The following is a 15,456-nucleotide window of genomic DNA, read 5'->3' as shown; positions in this document are numbered from 1 at the left end:
AGGTAAGTGTCACTAACGCTCTCGAAGCTTAGACATGCCCACGTTAAGGGTCACGTTAGTTATACTAACGTGAACTCTAACATGGGGAAAGGGGGGAAAAAAGCAACGTTATTGGAAAAGGTGAGTGCTAATAACGTTTGCGAAGGACCAAGAGGCAACCTTAGTGGTCACGTTAGTGCCACTAACGTTGAAGTTAACGTGGATCATTTTGGGTTGGAACGTTAATGAAAAAGGTGATCGTCACTAACGTTCTCGAACCCACATTTTTACATAACGTTAACACCACTAACGTCCTAACTAACGTCCATGCCTAACTCACACTTTTCTGCAAACAAAGCTGAGCCCACTGAAGATTGTAACTGCTTCAACTCAAGATCAAAGGCCCATATCCAAGACTTGAAGAACTAACTAGAAGATCAAGAAGAGTAGTATATATAGGAGTAGTTTTGAACTAGAGAGAGCTTTGCACTTTTGGAGAATTACACTTTGTATATTTACTTTCTGCATTTTCTAGTTTTGTGAAGAATGTACTCTTCTCTACCATTTTCCATTTCCAGAGCTATGAACATCTAAACCCCCTTTCATTGAGTTAGGGAGCTCTGTTGTAATTTGATGGATCAATTATAGTTTTCATTCTTCTTCCTCTTTCTTTTCTCTTGATTTACTAGAAATCTTTCAATCTCAATTCAATTGGTTAGTTGTCTTGAAAAAGAAAATCTCCATAATTGGATCTCCTCTGAGCCTTGGAAAAGGGATGAGGAGATCATGCTAGAAATGCTTTCTCATGTTGGACCAAATTGGGGTTTGGACGGATATAATGACATGTAATCCTCCCAACACTTTGATTTGGAAATACATGTGGTATAATCAGTGACCATACTTCATCTCTTCCCATGAGCAATTAAATCAAGGAATTGGGCAATTGTTCAAGCTTAGAGAGATTGTGTTGCCAAGGAATTGGGATCCAATCATCTAAGATTGCCAAGGAGATCAATGAATGCATTGATTGAGGAAGAGATGAAAATGAAATTGATCCGGAGAATGCAACATCTCCTAAGCCCAATGAATCCCCCATTTCTAATCTTACCCATTCTCTTTACTTTCTGCCATTTATCTTTATGCTCATCTCCCCAAATCTCCATTTAAGATTCTGCACTTTACTTTCCCACCATTTAATTTTCTGTAATTCTCAACTCAATTTCTATTTAGCTCAACTAGCACATTCTTCCAACTAAAGTTACTTGACCAATCAATCCTTGTGGGATTCGACCTCACTCTATTGTGAGTTTTTACTTGACGACAATTCGGTATACTTGCCGACGGGAAATTTGTTGAGAGACAAGTTTTCGTGCATCATTAACCAGCAAAAATTCACTTGTCAATTTAGAAAAGATTTGTCATAAATTTTAGAAATAAAATACTGGGAGTATGAGTCCCAGGTCGTCTCCTGATGAGCGGATAATTTGTATGCTTTTTGGCATTGTTTTTAGTATGTTTTTAGTATCTTTTAGTTAGTTTTTAGTATATTTTTATTAGTTTTTAATTAAAATTCACTTTTCTGGACTTTACTATGAGTTTGTGTGTTTTTCTGTGATTTCAGGTATTTTCTGACTGAAATTGAGGGTCCTGAGCAAAAATCTGATCCAGAGACTGAAAAGGACTGCAGATGCTGTTGGATTCTGACCTCCCTGCACTCGAAGTGGATTTTCTGGAGCTACAGAAGCCCAATTGGCGCGCTCTCAACGGCATTGGAAAGTAGACATCCTGGGCTTTCCAGCAATATATAATAGTCCATACTTTGCCCAAGATTTGATGGCCCAAACCGGCGCTCAAAGTCACCTACAGAAATTCCAGCGTTAAACGCCGGAACTGGCATAAAATTTGGAGTTAAACGCCCAAACTGGCATGAAAGCTGGCGTTTAACTCCAGAAAAGGTCTCTACACGAAATTCCTTCATTGCTCAGCCCAAGCACACACCAAGTGGGCCCGGAAGTGGATTTTTCTGTCATTTACTCATTTCTGTAAACCTTAGGACACTAGTTTACTACTTATAGGATCTTTTGACATTGTATCAGTACCTTATGACCTCATAACATTTTGTACACGTTTCTTTCCACGGTATGAGCCTCTAAACCCCACGGTTGGGGGTGAGGAGCTCTGCTGTGTCTTGATGGATTAATGCAATTACTACTGTTCCTTATTCAATCATGCTTGCTTCGATTCCAAGATAACACTTGTTCTTAATCCGGATGAATGTGATGATCCGTGACAATCATCATCATTCTCAACTATGAACATGTGCCTGACAACCACCTCTGTTCTATCTTAGATTGAGTAGTTATCTCTTGGGTTCTTTAATCGGAATCTTCGTGGTATAAGCTAGAACTGATGGCGGCATTCAAGAGAGTCCGGAAGGTCTAAACCTTGTCTGTGGTATTCTGAGTAGGATTCAATGATTGGATGACTGTGACGTGCTTCAAACCTGTAACCTACTGGGCGTTAGTGACAGACGCAAAAGAGTGATTCTATTCCGGTAGGGGAGGGAACCAAACCGGTGATTGGCAGTACTGTGACAGAGTGCGTGCATTAGCTTTCACTGCGAGGATGGGAGGTAGCTGCTGACAACAGTGAAACCCTACATACAGCTTGCCATGGAAGGAGCTTTGCGTGTTTGATGAAGAAGACAGTAAGAAAGCAGAGATTCGGAAGATGGAGCATCTCCAAACCTCAACCCATTCTCCATTACTGCAATACAAGTAACCATTACATGTTCTTTTGCTTTTTACAATCAATCCTGATAATTTCTGATATCCTGACTAAGATTTACAAGATAACCATAGCTTGCTTCAAGCCGACAATCTCCGTGGGATCGACCCTTGCTCACGCAAGGTATTACTTGGACGACCCAGTGCACTTGCTGGTTAGTTGTGCGGGATTGCAAAAGTGTTATTGCAATTTCGTGCACCATCTCCCAACGAGTTGCAGGAAGATGTGCTATTTTAATAGTCAGAGGTTTTCCAAAATGGTTTTGAGTTTGATAAACAGGAAATTAAATTAGAGAATTTATGTAATTTAAATAAAATCTTAACCGGGAGAAGATTAATCGGAAGTGCTATCCTTGTTGGAATTTTCTCAAGAATAATTAATAATTAGTAGTTGTTTCCACTTAGTTAACCCTCAACGAATGAGGAAAAGTCAAGTTAAAAGTCAACTTCTATTCACAAGTCCTAATCATCTCCCTTGGAAAGGATTAGAGTTAGTGACTAACAAGCCAACCAACAACGAACCAATTATAATTGAACTCTTGAGTATTCCAACTCAAGGTTCTCCTTTTAATAAACTCTCAGTCAAGTTGGGAAACTACTCCATTATCATAAATGTAGACTTTACAAAATAAAAAGGGGAAATAAAAAGAGACATGATAAACAATAATCAAAGAGATCAGTTAAAAATAAAAATAGTCTTGTATTAATGAACTCTAAAAATAATCCAATGTTAACTCTGGACAAATTAAGAATATGAAAGAGTAAGTAAAAAGTAGGTAAACAAACTAGAATGACCAAGTCCGGAGGTAGACTCTTCTCAATAACCAAAGCCAAAATCTTCAAATCCTAAATTATGAGTATATAGAAAAACCTAGAGGGAGAGTGAAATCAGATCTAAAACTAAAAATTATGCAGAATGAATGTTGTCCTTTGTCTCTGCATGTTCCCTGGCTCTAATATGCGTTTCTGGGCCGAAAACTTGGTTAGAACGCGGCCCAGAATTCACACCAGCAACTTCTGTAAATTCTGTAGATCGCGCACGTCACGAGACCGCGTCGTCCACGCGTTCGCGTCATCCAGCATTTTTCCGTTCCCGCGTGCACGTCATTCACGCATTCGCGTCACTTGTGCAACTTCCAACCCACGCGGTCGCGTCAGGCACGCGAGTGTGTCACTGCGATTTCCTCTATTTCGCGCGGTCGCGTGAGCCATGCGCCCGCGTCACTTCTTGCTGGTCATTTCCTCAATTTCTTGTGTTCCTTCCATCTTTGCAAGCTTCCTCTCCATTCTCTAAGCCATTCCTGCCCTATGAAGCCTGAAACACTTAACACACAGATCACGGCATCGAATGGTATAAAGGAGGATAAAAAATATACAATTAAAAGATCTTTAGGAAGCAAGTTTTCAATCATAGAATATTTTTAGGAAGGAATTATAAATACATGCAAATCATATGAATAAGTGGGTGAAGACTTGATAATACCACACAATTAAACACAATATAAATCATAAAATAATGGTTTATCACCGAAATCAGGAAATTGTCAAATGTGAAGTCCCTGAGCGGCATCGAGTCGCCGAATCTGGCCTCAACCAGATACGGGACGATGGCGTCCGGTGGAGGAAGGGTATGACTAACTCGCCGGGGTAGTAGAAGGTGAGGTCTCTGCGGAATGAAAAATAAATTTTTAACCTATAAAGAGATAATAATACATTTTTCTACTCTACTTAAGAACAAAGTACTACTACTACTTAGGAACATACTAGCATGTATCTATTCTACATCTGTCTCTAAATTACTTATGTCGGTAAGCAAATCTTAATTAAGTCATACAAATCTTACACAAGCAAATATTGTTCTAAATTCATCATACAGTTCAACCCCTAAAGCATTTTACTCAGTGCTTGTCACTACGAGACTACCTTAACAATGTCCACATACTTAGATTAACCGAATATAACGCAACTAATTTCAAAGTCGGCCGCCCCAACATAATATGACGTCTCGTTTAATCTGTTGATGTCCCCGTCGTTCTCCGCCTGGCGTGCCATCACCGTATCGGACTCAAATATGGTATGAAACGGTTAAAAGATGGGAGAAAGAATTTGACTAGGTCAAAGTGAGGTCTAAGAACAGGCTGTAAACGATTTATACTTATAACCGCCGTTTGGTCTTATCTTGTTTACAGTGTAAACGAGATAGCCATGACGCAGCTGATGTGTCATATCTCGTTTACACTGTAAACAAGATATAAACGAGATATGATTAAAAAACACAAATCGATAAATATTTTTAAAATTATTTATTTCGGTAATTAATACTTTTATTTTATTTATTTAAATAAAACATCCTCTCAAACATGAGCTTTTGATTTCTGAAAACACGAGGTGCGGCTCTTTCAAAACTCTACCAAATCAAGCCTAAAGCAAAACAAAGTCAAAGTCACTTGTAAGATGGTGGATGTTACAATACTCCCTTCATGTTTGGAGTTTTGAAACTCCTTTATATTATCAATATTGTAATGTGTGTTGGCACAATTTTCTAATAGGTATTCTATTAATAGAGCTTTTATTATATATTGAAAACATCATCAAATAACTAATACCAACAATATTTCTTTTAAAATTAATATTTAAAAAATTAACACTAACATAAAATTATACTTTTAAATAAAAACCATAAAATAATTATAAAATATTAATAGAATACGTTGCTTAATAAAACACTAATTAAAAAAACGTTGCTTATAAATTATTTTTATAAATTAATAATTTAATCTCCCATCTTTACTTATTAAAAAACATTTTTTTTAATTATTATTTTATTAGTGTTAATTTTTTTATTGAAATAAAATAAAAAAATTATTGTTTCCATAACAATTTTTTTATTTTTATCTTTTAAAATTTATTTTATTTTAAAATTTCATAAACTCATTACAGTCATACTGGTATATTTTTATTTTTATTAATCTAATTTTATTAACATAATTTAAAATTTTAAATCATAAAATCTTTAAATTAAAATTTAAATAAATATAATTTAATTAATAACTTAATTTAATTTAATAAAAATAAACGTATTCATATTATTATATTTATATGATTAATTATATTTATTCGATTTAAAAAAATAACTATTTAAAATCGTTAATTATAAATTAAAAAATTAATATACTCGTATTATTTTTAATACGATTATGTTTACAATACTCCCTAATAGTTTAGTAAATCAATCGTGTATAAAGTTTTTAATTATTTAATGAATCAATACTCTATATATTTTTATTTTTAAATTAGTTTTTTACAGTTAAAATTTTTATTATTTTCTTTATATTTATTTTACCGCTTCTGCTTTAAATATTAAAATCCTTTATATTTATTTTATCCCATAGCTCTCTTTCTCAAATCTCATTTCTAACCAAATTTATCACTATCGTTCACTATCGTGACCGGTGTCTCGTTCAACGTTATATCTCCTTCGTCATTTTTTATTATTCTATTCGGATATGTTTTTAAACTATCTTCAATTTTTGTCCCTATTTTAATTGTTCTGGTATTCTTTTTTTTCCTATTTTAGTATTTTAAATTAAAATTTAAAATTTTACTTTCTAACTCATTTAGTAATCTAATCCTAAAAGAACATCTTAATATTTAAACTTAATACTAAATAATATATTTGATTCTATTAATTAAATTCAAATTCACATTTTCGTGTTGTTGCTTTTATTTACCAAAGATAAAAAATTCAAATTCAAATTTTTATTTTCTAATTTAATAAAACAACTTTAACTATTTAAAGAGTATTTTTATCATTTAAAATTATATGAAAAGTACATTTTAGTCTTTTAAAATCAAATTTAAATTTTAACATTATAAATTTATTAAAGAGTAAAGTACTGTTTTTGTTCCCAACATTTGGGATAAGTCTCAAAGTTATCCCTAATGTTTAAAGCGTCTTATTTAAGTCTCTAACATTTTAAAATTGGCTCCATGTTGTCCTGCCATTAGCGATCTGTTAACAGAATTGACGACGAGACAAAATTGAAACTATTTTAAAATGTTGGGGACGTAAATAGGACGAAAACGTTGGGACAAATCCCTAATAGTAGGACAACATTGAGCCAATTTTGAAATGTTATGGACTTAAATAAGACGATTTAAATGTTAGGAACAATTTTAGGACTTACCCCAAACGTTGAGGACAAAAATGATACTTTACTCTTTATTAAATGATATCATTCCAAATTAGAATTTGATTTTTAAATAAAAGAAAAAAATATAAATAAAAAAATGAATGATAATTAAAGTGAGATTAGGGTTAGATAAAAATTATATAATTTGTTGTTAGATTGGTTGTTTGAGCTTGTAAGTCGGTGTTAATTTTTATAAGGACATTTTTGTCTTTATAAAATTATCTATAAGAATATTTGATAAATTAAAATTTAAAATTTTATTTTCTAATTCATTTAAACAAATTTAATCCTAAAATAATTTTTATTGTTTAAATTTATAGTTTTTGATGCATGTAAACAACGTCAATACCAAAGAGATATTTTTGTCTTTTTATTAATATTTAAATAAATATTTTATAATTTTTAAATTAATTTTTAAAAAAGATAATTTTATCTTTTTAAATTTAAATATAATTTTTTATTTTTATTCTTTTTAAAATTAAATTAAATTTTTAATTCAAATTAAATAACTTTACTTTTAAAAAACTTTTAGTCTTTTAAAATTAATACGAAAATATATGTTTGACTTCAGTTTTTTAAATCATCTCAATTTTGTCCCACCGTCAATTCTATTAACAGATCCCTAACGGCAGGACAACATTGAGCCAACTTTAAGAGACAACTTTAGAACTTATCTCAAATGTTGGGGACAAAGACGATACTTTACTCTAAAATTTATTTTAAACATGATATTTTTATTTTTTCATATTAAATTCAAATTTTTAAATTTAAATATATTTAAACAAAATTAATATTAAAAATATATTTTTGTTTTTTTAATTAAATTTTAAATGAATATTTTAAAAGTTTAAACTAAATCTTCAACAAGATAATTTTATCTTTTTTACATTCAAACATATATTTTTTTATTTTTTAAAAATAAAACAACTCTAATCTTACCAATGAATTATAGTTCAAATGGCATAATCTCTCCATACTCATATAAGAGGTAGCGAATTCGAGTCTCTTTATCTTGAAAAAAAAAACAACTCTAATCCTAAAAAAATATTTTCTACTCATTTCTTATTTGTAAATGCTCAATACCCAAGTAGGCTTTCTTAAATTTATAGTGCTTTCTGGGTCATCTCAGACCTTGATATTTTTGCCCCCCTCAAAAAAAGATATCGGGACTTTTTAACATACATTTACATATTAATTCTATATATAATAATATATTATTAAAATAATAAAAAATAGAAAGAATGAATGTAAAACGTAGAACTAAAAAAATGGATTGATTTCGCCTTCTATTTCCGCAAAGAACATAGGTATGATAATACACTTTTAAATTTTTTTTTTGCAATTAATTAAAACATATTATACTTTTTTTAAAATTCACTATAAAAAAGTATGTTGTCTTTTTAAAGTTTTTAATATTTTTGTTAAAAAGTTTTTAATTTTTATTTCTATTATAATATAATGATCCAATAGCAATTTAAAAATAAAAAAAAAGCCTAAAACAAGCTCAAATAAAAACCAAAAAATAATATTAGTCCAAACATTATTTAAACCATTAAAAAAAAACATTATTTACTGTAACTTATTCCTAACTTTCTAAGAGGAGTTTTAATACTCCAAACAATTGAGGAGTATTAAATCGCGTCCCTTGTAAGATTGCAAAACAACTTTCCAAGTCCAAAGTGTGAAGTGAAGTTATCAAGGCATGAAGAAGAAGGAGGTCTGAAAGTGGGGGATCTGCGGCTATGACAGCACTGTCCAACTCCAACGATACGGCCATAACCTTGGAAGAATGGAATGGCTCTTCCACCTTCAAGCTCTCTAAGACTTTCACCATCCAAGCTTCCTCTTCCTCTGTCTCCTTTAAAAGGTACTCTCTTTCTCGACCATCATAATTCACCTCTTTCCTCTTTTATTCTTATTCTTCGTGCTTTTCTCTCATTCACGCAGATCCGGTGCCCGTTTCACCCATCTTTGGAGACGATTATTGCAGGCATTAGTTCCTGAGGCAGGCCTTTTCTATTCCTAATATCTCAATAAAATAAAATAAAATAAAATAAAAAAAGCGGAAACCTGAAATTTTGTAATTAATTGTTTGTTCTTCATGGCATACGGGGTTTTCCTAGCAGTGTGACTGCAAATTATGTTCCCTTTCAAATATGGGATACATTGCAGGTAAACTATGCAATGCAGAAAACAGTGTTATTGAGGAATGTTCTTGTTTTGGATTTAACAATTGATTGATTGTGGCAGGGTCTTTCAACTTATACAAGGACCATGCTGTCTACCCAGGTAGATCATTTTTCATTGTGTTTATGTAGTAATCATTGTTTTGTGAATATCTAGGGTTTACCAGTGTTCAATATTATCCCTTTCAGGCTCTCCTTAGTGCTATTGGGGTTGGCGAGAAATCAGCTACTGTGATTGGTGCCACTTTTCAGGTATCAACTATTTGTGTTGTGTCTGATTGGTGAATGAGTGAACCCTAATTGTAAAATGGCGTATGGGAGATAAGAAGATTTTGATTGTTGAAACTATTTACAGTGGTTTTTGAGGGATATAACCGGCATGCTTGGAGGTATCTTATTCACATTCTACCAGGTATGCATCTCATGTAATTTATTCAAGCGTATGAATTTGAAAATGAAATTTCTGAAAATAACTCCATGTGAAGTATCTTGCACTTTGGCTAACAATATTTCTGTTTAACTCACATGATGCAGGGATCAAATCTTGATAATAATGCCAAAATGTGGCGTTTGGTTGCAGATCTTATGAACGGTCTTGGTAGATTCTTTCACCATTTTTTTTATTTAAATTTTCATGCAACCATTTTCTCTACACATTTCTGAGATGTGCAGAAATAAGCCAATACTAATTATGTAAATTTGAGCACTGATGCGATAGTGATTCCTGGACTGAGATTGCAAATTGGTAGAGTGATGGAGAAAAGAGTAGAATTTTTCGATTATTCAGAAATACTTCGGTGCCATTTTAGATTGACATGACATAAGAATTTGCAGAACGGAATTATTCTTTTCTCGGTGGAGACTCGAGCAAGAGAGGTGCTCCCGTATGTTCTGCTTATTGTTAGAATTCAATTTTACAAAATTGAACACAAGTGAAAAAAGGGAGAATAGAAAGCATATACCTTTCAATAACACAATTTAAGAATATCAGAGGAGGACATATTCTACACAGAATCCTTTACTTGGCAACTACTGGCTAAGCCTTTTATTCATTTATTGGAAGTAAAAATTATAGCACCAAAAAAGTGTAAACCTTTGCTGGTGCCAATCAGTGTTAAATAACATATTTCTTATTGCACACTTCATATGTCAAATTAAATTTTATGCTCCTCTTTGATTGCAGGAATGCTAATGGACCTTATTTCGCCACTGTTTCTGTCAGCTTTTGTGATTATTGTTTGCCTAGGAAGCATATCAAGATCATTCAGTAAGTTCCATCACTTGTTAAAGTTGAAATATAGATTAGTAATGTGATTACGTGTTAGTTGTTAGCTGTAGGTCTCTTACCTCCTTATTCCAAATTTCCAATATGTAAATTTGTAAGACATCTGATGCAGCGTCACATTAGGTTATGTGATATTTATCCACAAATATAGTTGTTTGGCAGAAAGTTTGCATCTGAAGAACTATCCAAGATTAGTCTCCCCCCCCCCCCCCCCCCCCTATTTTCTTCCTTTTTAGCCCCAAATAAAAAATCTAATTGCTACTGTATTGATATCCAAATTTCTTAATTTAGTCTCTAAATATACTTGAAATTTGAATTAGCTGGTGTTGCAAGTGGAGCCACTAGAGCCGCTTTGACTCAGCATTTTGCTCTTCAGGATAATGTCGGAGATATATCTGCTAAGGTACAAGTAACATTTAATGTTACATAAATTAAATTTTCAAAATGCAAAAACAAGGGAGGATGAGACCTAAGGGAGGATGAGACCTAAGTCTTCCACTTTCTTAGAAAAAAAAAACTATTTACTGCTATTATCTCTCTCTTGTTTACTCTTATTAACAAGCAATGGCAGCAGTATATAAGAGAATCTCTAGGTGTAGTCACAATAGTAGCAGTTTTTATGTCTGTTACCTTTACCTTTTCTTTTAAAAGTATGTATGTGCATAGTTTTTTCTTTCTTTTTTAGGGTAAATCACCAAAAATGCACCCAAATTATTTTGGTGCTAACAAAAATGCTCCCGAATTTTTGTTATGGACAAAAATGTCCTCAAATTATTTAAAAATGTGACAAAAATGCCCAAAATGAATATTATTTTTTATGTAAGTTGGAAATGACTTTTTTATTGGACAAACTACATATGCATTTGATCCAAAATTTTATAGTAATATTTAGATAACTATTTAGAAAATACACACAGAAAAATGGATAAAAATTTTGACTTTTAAATTTTTTTCATTTTTTAAAAGTATTATTGGTTATTGACAAAAAAGTCACCAAAAAATATATATACTTAGCGAAAAATCACAATTTTAAGGATAAACATTTCTCATTTTTCTAATCATGCTTGCAAAAAACTGCAATCAAAATTCAATCTCTAAAGTATTTTTTGAGAATATATATTTAATGTTGGACATTTTTGTCACGTTTGAGGACATTTTTGTCGATAACACAATTCGGGAGCATTTTTGTCAACACGAAAATAATTTGGGTGCATTTTTGGTAGTTTACCCTCTTTTTTAATCATATTTTGATGTATTAACATCCATTTCTATAGGAAGGGAGTCAAGAAACAGTGGCCACAATGATTGGCATGGCATTGGGCATGCTTGTTGCTCGCATCACCATAGGACACCCACTAGCCATTTGGGTTTGTTTTTTGTCCCTAACCCTGTTCCATATGTGTGGTATGTCCTACACATTTTTATCTTTAATGTATATTTGATACACTTGTCTCTTGCATAGTTCTTGTGTTGCACAATCAACGAGAGGAAAAAAAAAGAAAGGAACACATTGGGCTTATGGACCTTATCAAGTAATAACTGCTGTTAGAGATTGATAGTAACTTGATGACTGTGCTGTAGTTGGTCAGAGTTCAAGTTTCTAATATCAACGTGTTTGGGGAAAATTAGCACTCCAATCTTTTCAGAAAAGAAAAAAAAATTGGACACTATTTTCTTTTTTACACCAGAAATAATTTTATTCTTACAAATATTAGTGGCGGTTTGAGATAGAATGTAAAAGGAATAGGATTTTGATCGCGTTAAAATCTTAAATTAATCCATGACATTGAGATCTTAGGATATCACTTCTAAAACAGTTGAAAATATTCAACTTAATGGTTCCAAATAGTCTGAAGGTAGATAAATACCGTTTCCATGCCTAGCTTCTTTGTGAAGAGGTATTTCCTCACTAAATACATGTCCTAAATCATTGATGGAAACCTGATGCCCCAAATCTTGTCTCTTTTCATAGCTAACTACAAAGCTGTGCGGTGCCTAGCGTTGACCTCATTAAATCCTGAAAGAACCACTATTCATTTGCAGCATTTCATGAAGACAGGCCAAGGTATTATCTTCTTTCATTTTATCTTACTTCATGGTAACTACAACTTATCTTTGATGTCAAGCTATTTATAGAGAAAATTTGTTTATTTATTTATTGAATCTTAGCATTAAATTTACTACTCATACTTATTAATTATTAATCTGTATTTCATTTTTCTTATGTATATTAATCCATGTTTCTAATCCTTTTGCAGTTCTGTCACCTGAACAAGTCTCTGCAAAGGAACATGTTTTACCTCTTAAGCTCACTGTATGGAGCTCAAAGAATGCTGATTTGCTGTATACAAAAGTACATTTAGGTACAAGGGTTTCATCATTAGATAACATGGAAATGTGAGTGGCTTCCTTATCCTTTGAGAAAATTTGTTTCTTAATCCATGACTAATACTTTAACAACCTTCTGGGTTCTGCCTTAACATATGATCACTGCTTTATTATTTATTTCAAGATAATGGTTCACTTTTCTGTTACCTCTAATGGCCAAAAACCATGGCATTGTAAACTCATGCCATGTTAAGCTCTAACTTTTTGAACATGTTAAGCAGTTTCTTTTGGACTTGAAACCTTGACAATATACAAGTTCATCGAACTTTGTGAAGAAATGTAGTTTTTATTTTCAAGTATGGTGCAGCAAGAATTGAATTTAAACCTTTTCGTTATAAAAGCTCTACTATATGATCCTTCTCTCCTGTAAGTTTATGCTGTTGGGTGGCGATACATGAGTGGCTTTACATTTAACTAAGTTGAAAGCAATTGTCAATTCTTGCTCAGCATGTGTTATCATTTATCAGTACTACGTCTAAACTTAAGTTGCATGTTTATTCTCGATTATTGTTAGAAATAGCAGTAAAACTTCATTAATAAACCTTACTTGGAATTTTCTTTTTGTTAAATGATGACAGTAAGGAGCATTTGCTTTCTGCAGCATCTTACTATGCAAAAGGTTGAGCTCTCTTCATAATGTTTATCTACTAACTTTCACCTTTCCATTTGATGTCTTAAACCTTAGTTCATTTTTTGTTATTTTCACTTATAGCCAAGTACTTACTAGTTGAAAGGAACGGAACTGTTAATGTTATTGTGCATAAAGATTCAAATGCTGCTGACGTTCTGAAATCATTTGTTCATGCTCTCATTCTTGCAATGAATGTCTCTGAGAGCAAATCTTTGCATTCAGACAGCCAAATGTGGATCGATAAGACGTGTTTATTCACAAGGTATTCAAGCTTCTGGTCAAATTCTATTTAGCTTCTTAGTTTTGTTCTCTTAGTTTTGAAAGTGCTACTGGATATATTAACATTGGTGCATGCTATGGTGGCTTTGGTGGCTTCGGTGTCTTAAAAGGTGTTGCTAAAATTAAAGTAATGCTGTTTTACTATTTAACAACGCTTTTAATTAAAAAAAAAAGTATTATCAAAATTAAAAAAAAAAAGGTGACTTCAATTTTAACATTTGTATAGTCATTGTAGCCACTATAGTCACCGTAACCATAGGTACCACAGACTTCACCATTAACATTTAGCACTAATGACATGGGAATTAAACTAAATTGATTTCGGGCAGCTCAAGTCATTAGGCTGGAAAACAGAACGGCTTCTATCACCTATAATATGGAGGGCAAACTGGATCTATAAAGCATCTGAAAAGAAAGCCGATTAGGTTTCAGTACATGAATATTGTTCTAGAGAAGGCGACTAGCAGCACCTTCGAAATGGAGAGTTGCTTGAAGTGGAGTTGAATTATGGTTGACAACGTTAGCATGATCTTTTATAAGTTATTTATGATTTCGCTGTGATGCTATGAAGATAAAGAAAGCTTGACTAGTTGGTTGCATTGCACTTCCACCCAACCTAATGATCTGTGTATTCATTTTGGCTCCGAGCTAATACACTCTTCCATCATTACATATGGTGTTTGACGCATCTAACGCGGATGATACATTCCAGATGTATATGTCAGCACAGTGTATGAGCAAGAAGATAGAACAAATAAAGCATCCTTTTAATGGATGAATATTTATGTACAGAGCTTTTGCTTTATGGAAAATGCATGTTTCCGTAGGCTGCATTTTTCTTTGACAGGATAGAATATGATACTAAGATGGAGACAATAGAATAAAAATTTTAAAAATTATTCTGTGTATTGTGTTTGAATATAATGTACAAGACACTAATATAATATTCTGAATTATGTTTGGATAGATATAAACAAGACAAAAATATTATGCAAAATGACTAAAATAGTCATGTCATCCCAAGCTTTTATACCCTCCTCTCCTTCTGTCTCTCACTCAGTTCCTGAAGTTGTAAAATATAACTCAAGTCATGTGTTAAAAAATAGAATTAATATTTATTATTAATTTGATTATATGTATTGTGTATATTAGGAATTAAACATTTATAGAAATTAATCATGACTCAACTAAACATGTGTCTCAAGTATGACTCAACTGCGGTATGATACTTTATTTTGTGCCTCGATTATTCACAACTGTAGATTTTAGTCATTCATAGATGCTTAGCAATTAGCATTGAGTAATAAGCAAGTACATTTTTTGTTATTGTCTTTGTGTCACATGTAGTTTGTCACTAATTTTTTATATCAATTTTTTTGTATCAAGTAAAAACTAATTTAGTCCAAAAGTATGCACTAACATAAACAAAATTTTGCACTAACATAAACCAAATTCTGCATCAAACTTTTCTACACTAATTTGTATAAAAATTTCTGCACTAATTAAACACAACACAAATAGAATTTACAATTTTTTCAACATATTAAAATCTAAAACAATTTTTTCATTCATTTATTCACAGTATCATTGTAAAAATTTAAAATTCTGTCAAAAGAAAAAATGGTAGATCTTATTCTTATGTAATTTTTAGATTGACAAATCATATAAAACAATAAAAACGAAAAAAATAGAGACAAAGAGGAATAAAATTCTGTTTAATAAAAAAATA

General features: G+C 32.1%; 1 protein-coding gene across 4 annotated transcripts; it reads left to right on the top strand.

Moving 5' to 3' along the window:
• Positions 1-8,599: 8,599 nt before the first annotated feature.
• On the top strand, positions 8,600-14,394 carry LOC130981950 (protein root UVB sensitive 3-like). 4 transcript variants are annotated; one of them, XM_057905724.1, is made up of 16 exons: positions 8,772-8,825; positions 8,906-8,963; positions 9,085-9,130; positions 9,209-9,247; positions 9,334-9,396; positions 9,500-9,556; positions 9,679-9,742; positions 9,979-10,020; positions 10,328-10,411; positions 10,750-10,832; positions 11,704-11,833; positions 12,402-12,494; positions 12,688-12,826; positions 13,396-13,436; positions 13,530-13,710; positions 14,057-14,394. In XM_057905724.1, exons 4-16 carry the CDS (start codon positions 9,233-9,235, stop codon positions 14,067-14,069), a joined length of 1,005 nt encoding a protein of 334 aa, XP_057761707.1. In that variant the 5' UTR covers positions 8,772-8,825; positions 8,906-8,963; positions 9,085-9,130; positions 9,209-9,232; the 3' UTR covers positions 14,070-14,394. The 4 variants fall into 4 exon arrangements, with proteins under 4 accessions (XP_057761705.1, XP_057761706.1, XP_057761708.1 ...); XM_057905722.1 differs by lacking the exon at positions 9,085-9,130 and having other exon boundaries at positions 8,600-8,825; XM_057905723.1 differs by lacking the exons at positions 9,085-9,130; positions 9,979-10,020 and having other exon boundaries at positions 8,600-8,825.
• The last annotated feature ends 1,062 nt before the right edge of the window (positions 14,395-15,456 follow it).

Source organism: Arachis stenosperma, chromosome 5 (genome assembly GCF_014773155.1).
Source record: "Arachis stenosperma cultivar V10309 chromosome 5, arast.V10309.gnm1.PFL2, whole genome shotgun sequence".
Classification (NCBI taxonomy): domain Eukaryota; kingdom Viridiplantae; phylum Streptophyta; class Magnoliopsida; order Fabales; family Fabaceae; genus Arachis; species Arachis stenosperma.
This window is presented reverse-complemented; position numbering and strand designations above follow the sequence as displayed.

What these genes read in the sequence shown, in the direction of transcription:
- LOC130981950 (XM_057905722.1), top strand. Translation starts at nt 8,701, where the DNA reads ATGACAGCACTGTCCAACTCCAACGATACGGCCATAACCTTGGAAGAA. An exon ending in TGATTGGTGCCACTTTTCAG is followed by an intron (nt 9,397 to 9,499) that starts GTATCAACTATT and finishes AACTATTTACAG; the next exon opens with TGGTTTTTGAGGGATATAAC. An exon ending in TCGGAGATATATCTGCTAAG is followed by an intron (nt 10,833 to 11,703) that starts GTACAAGTAACA and finishes CCATTTCTATAG; the next exon opens with GAAGGGAGTCAAGAAACAGT.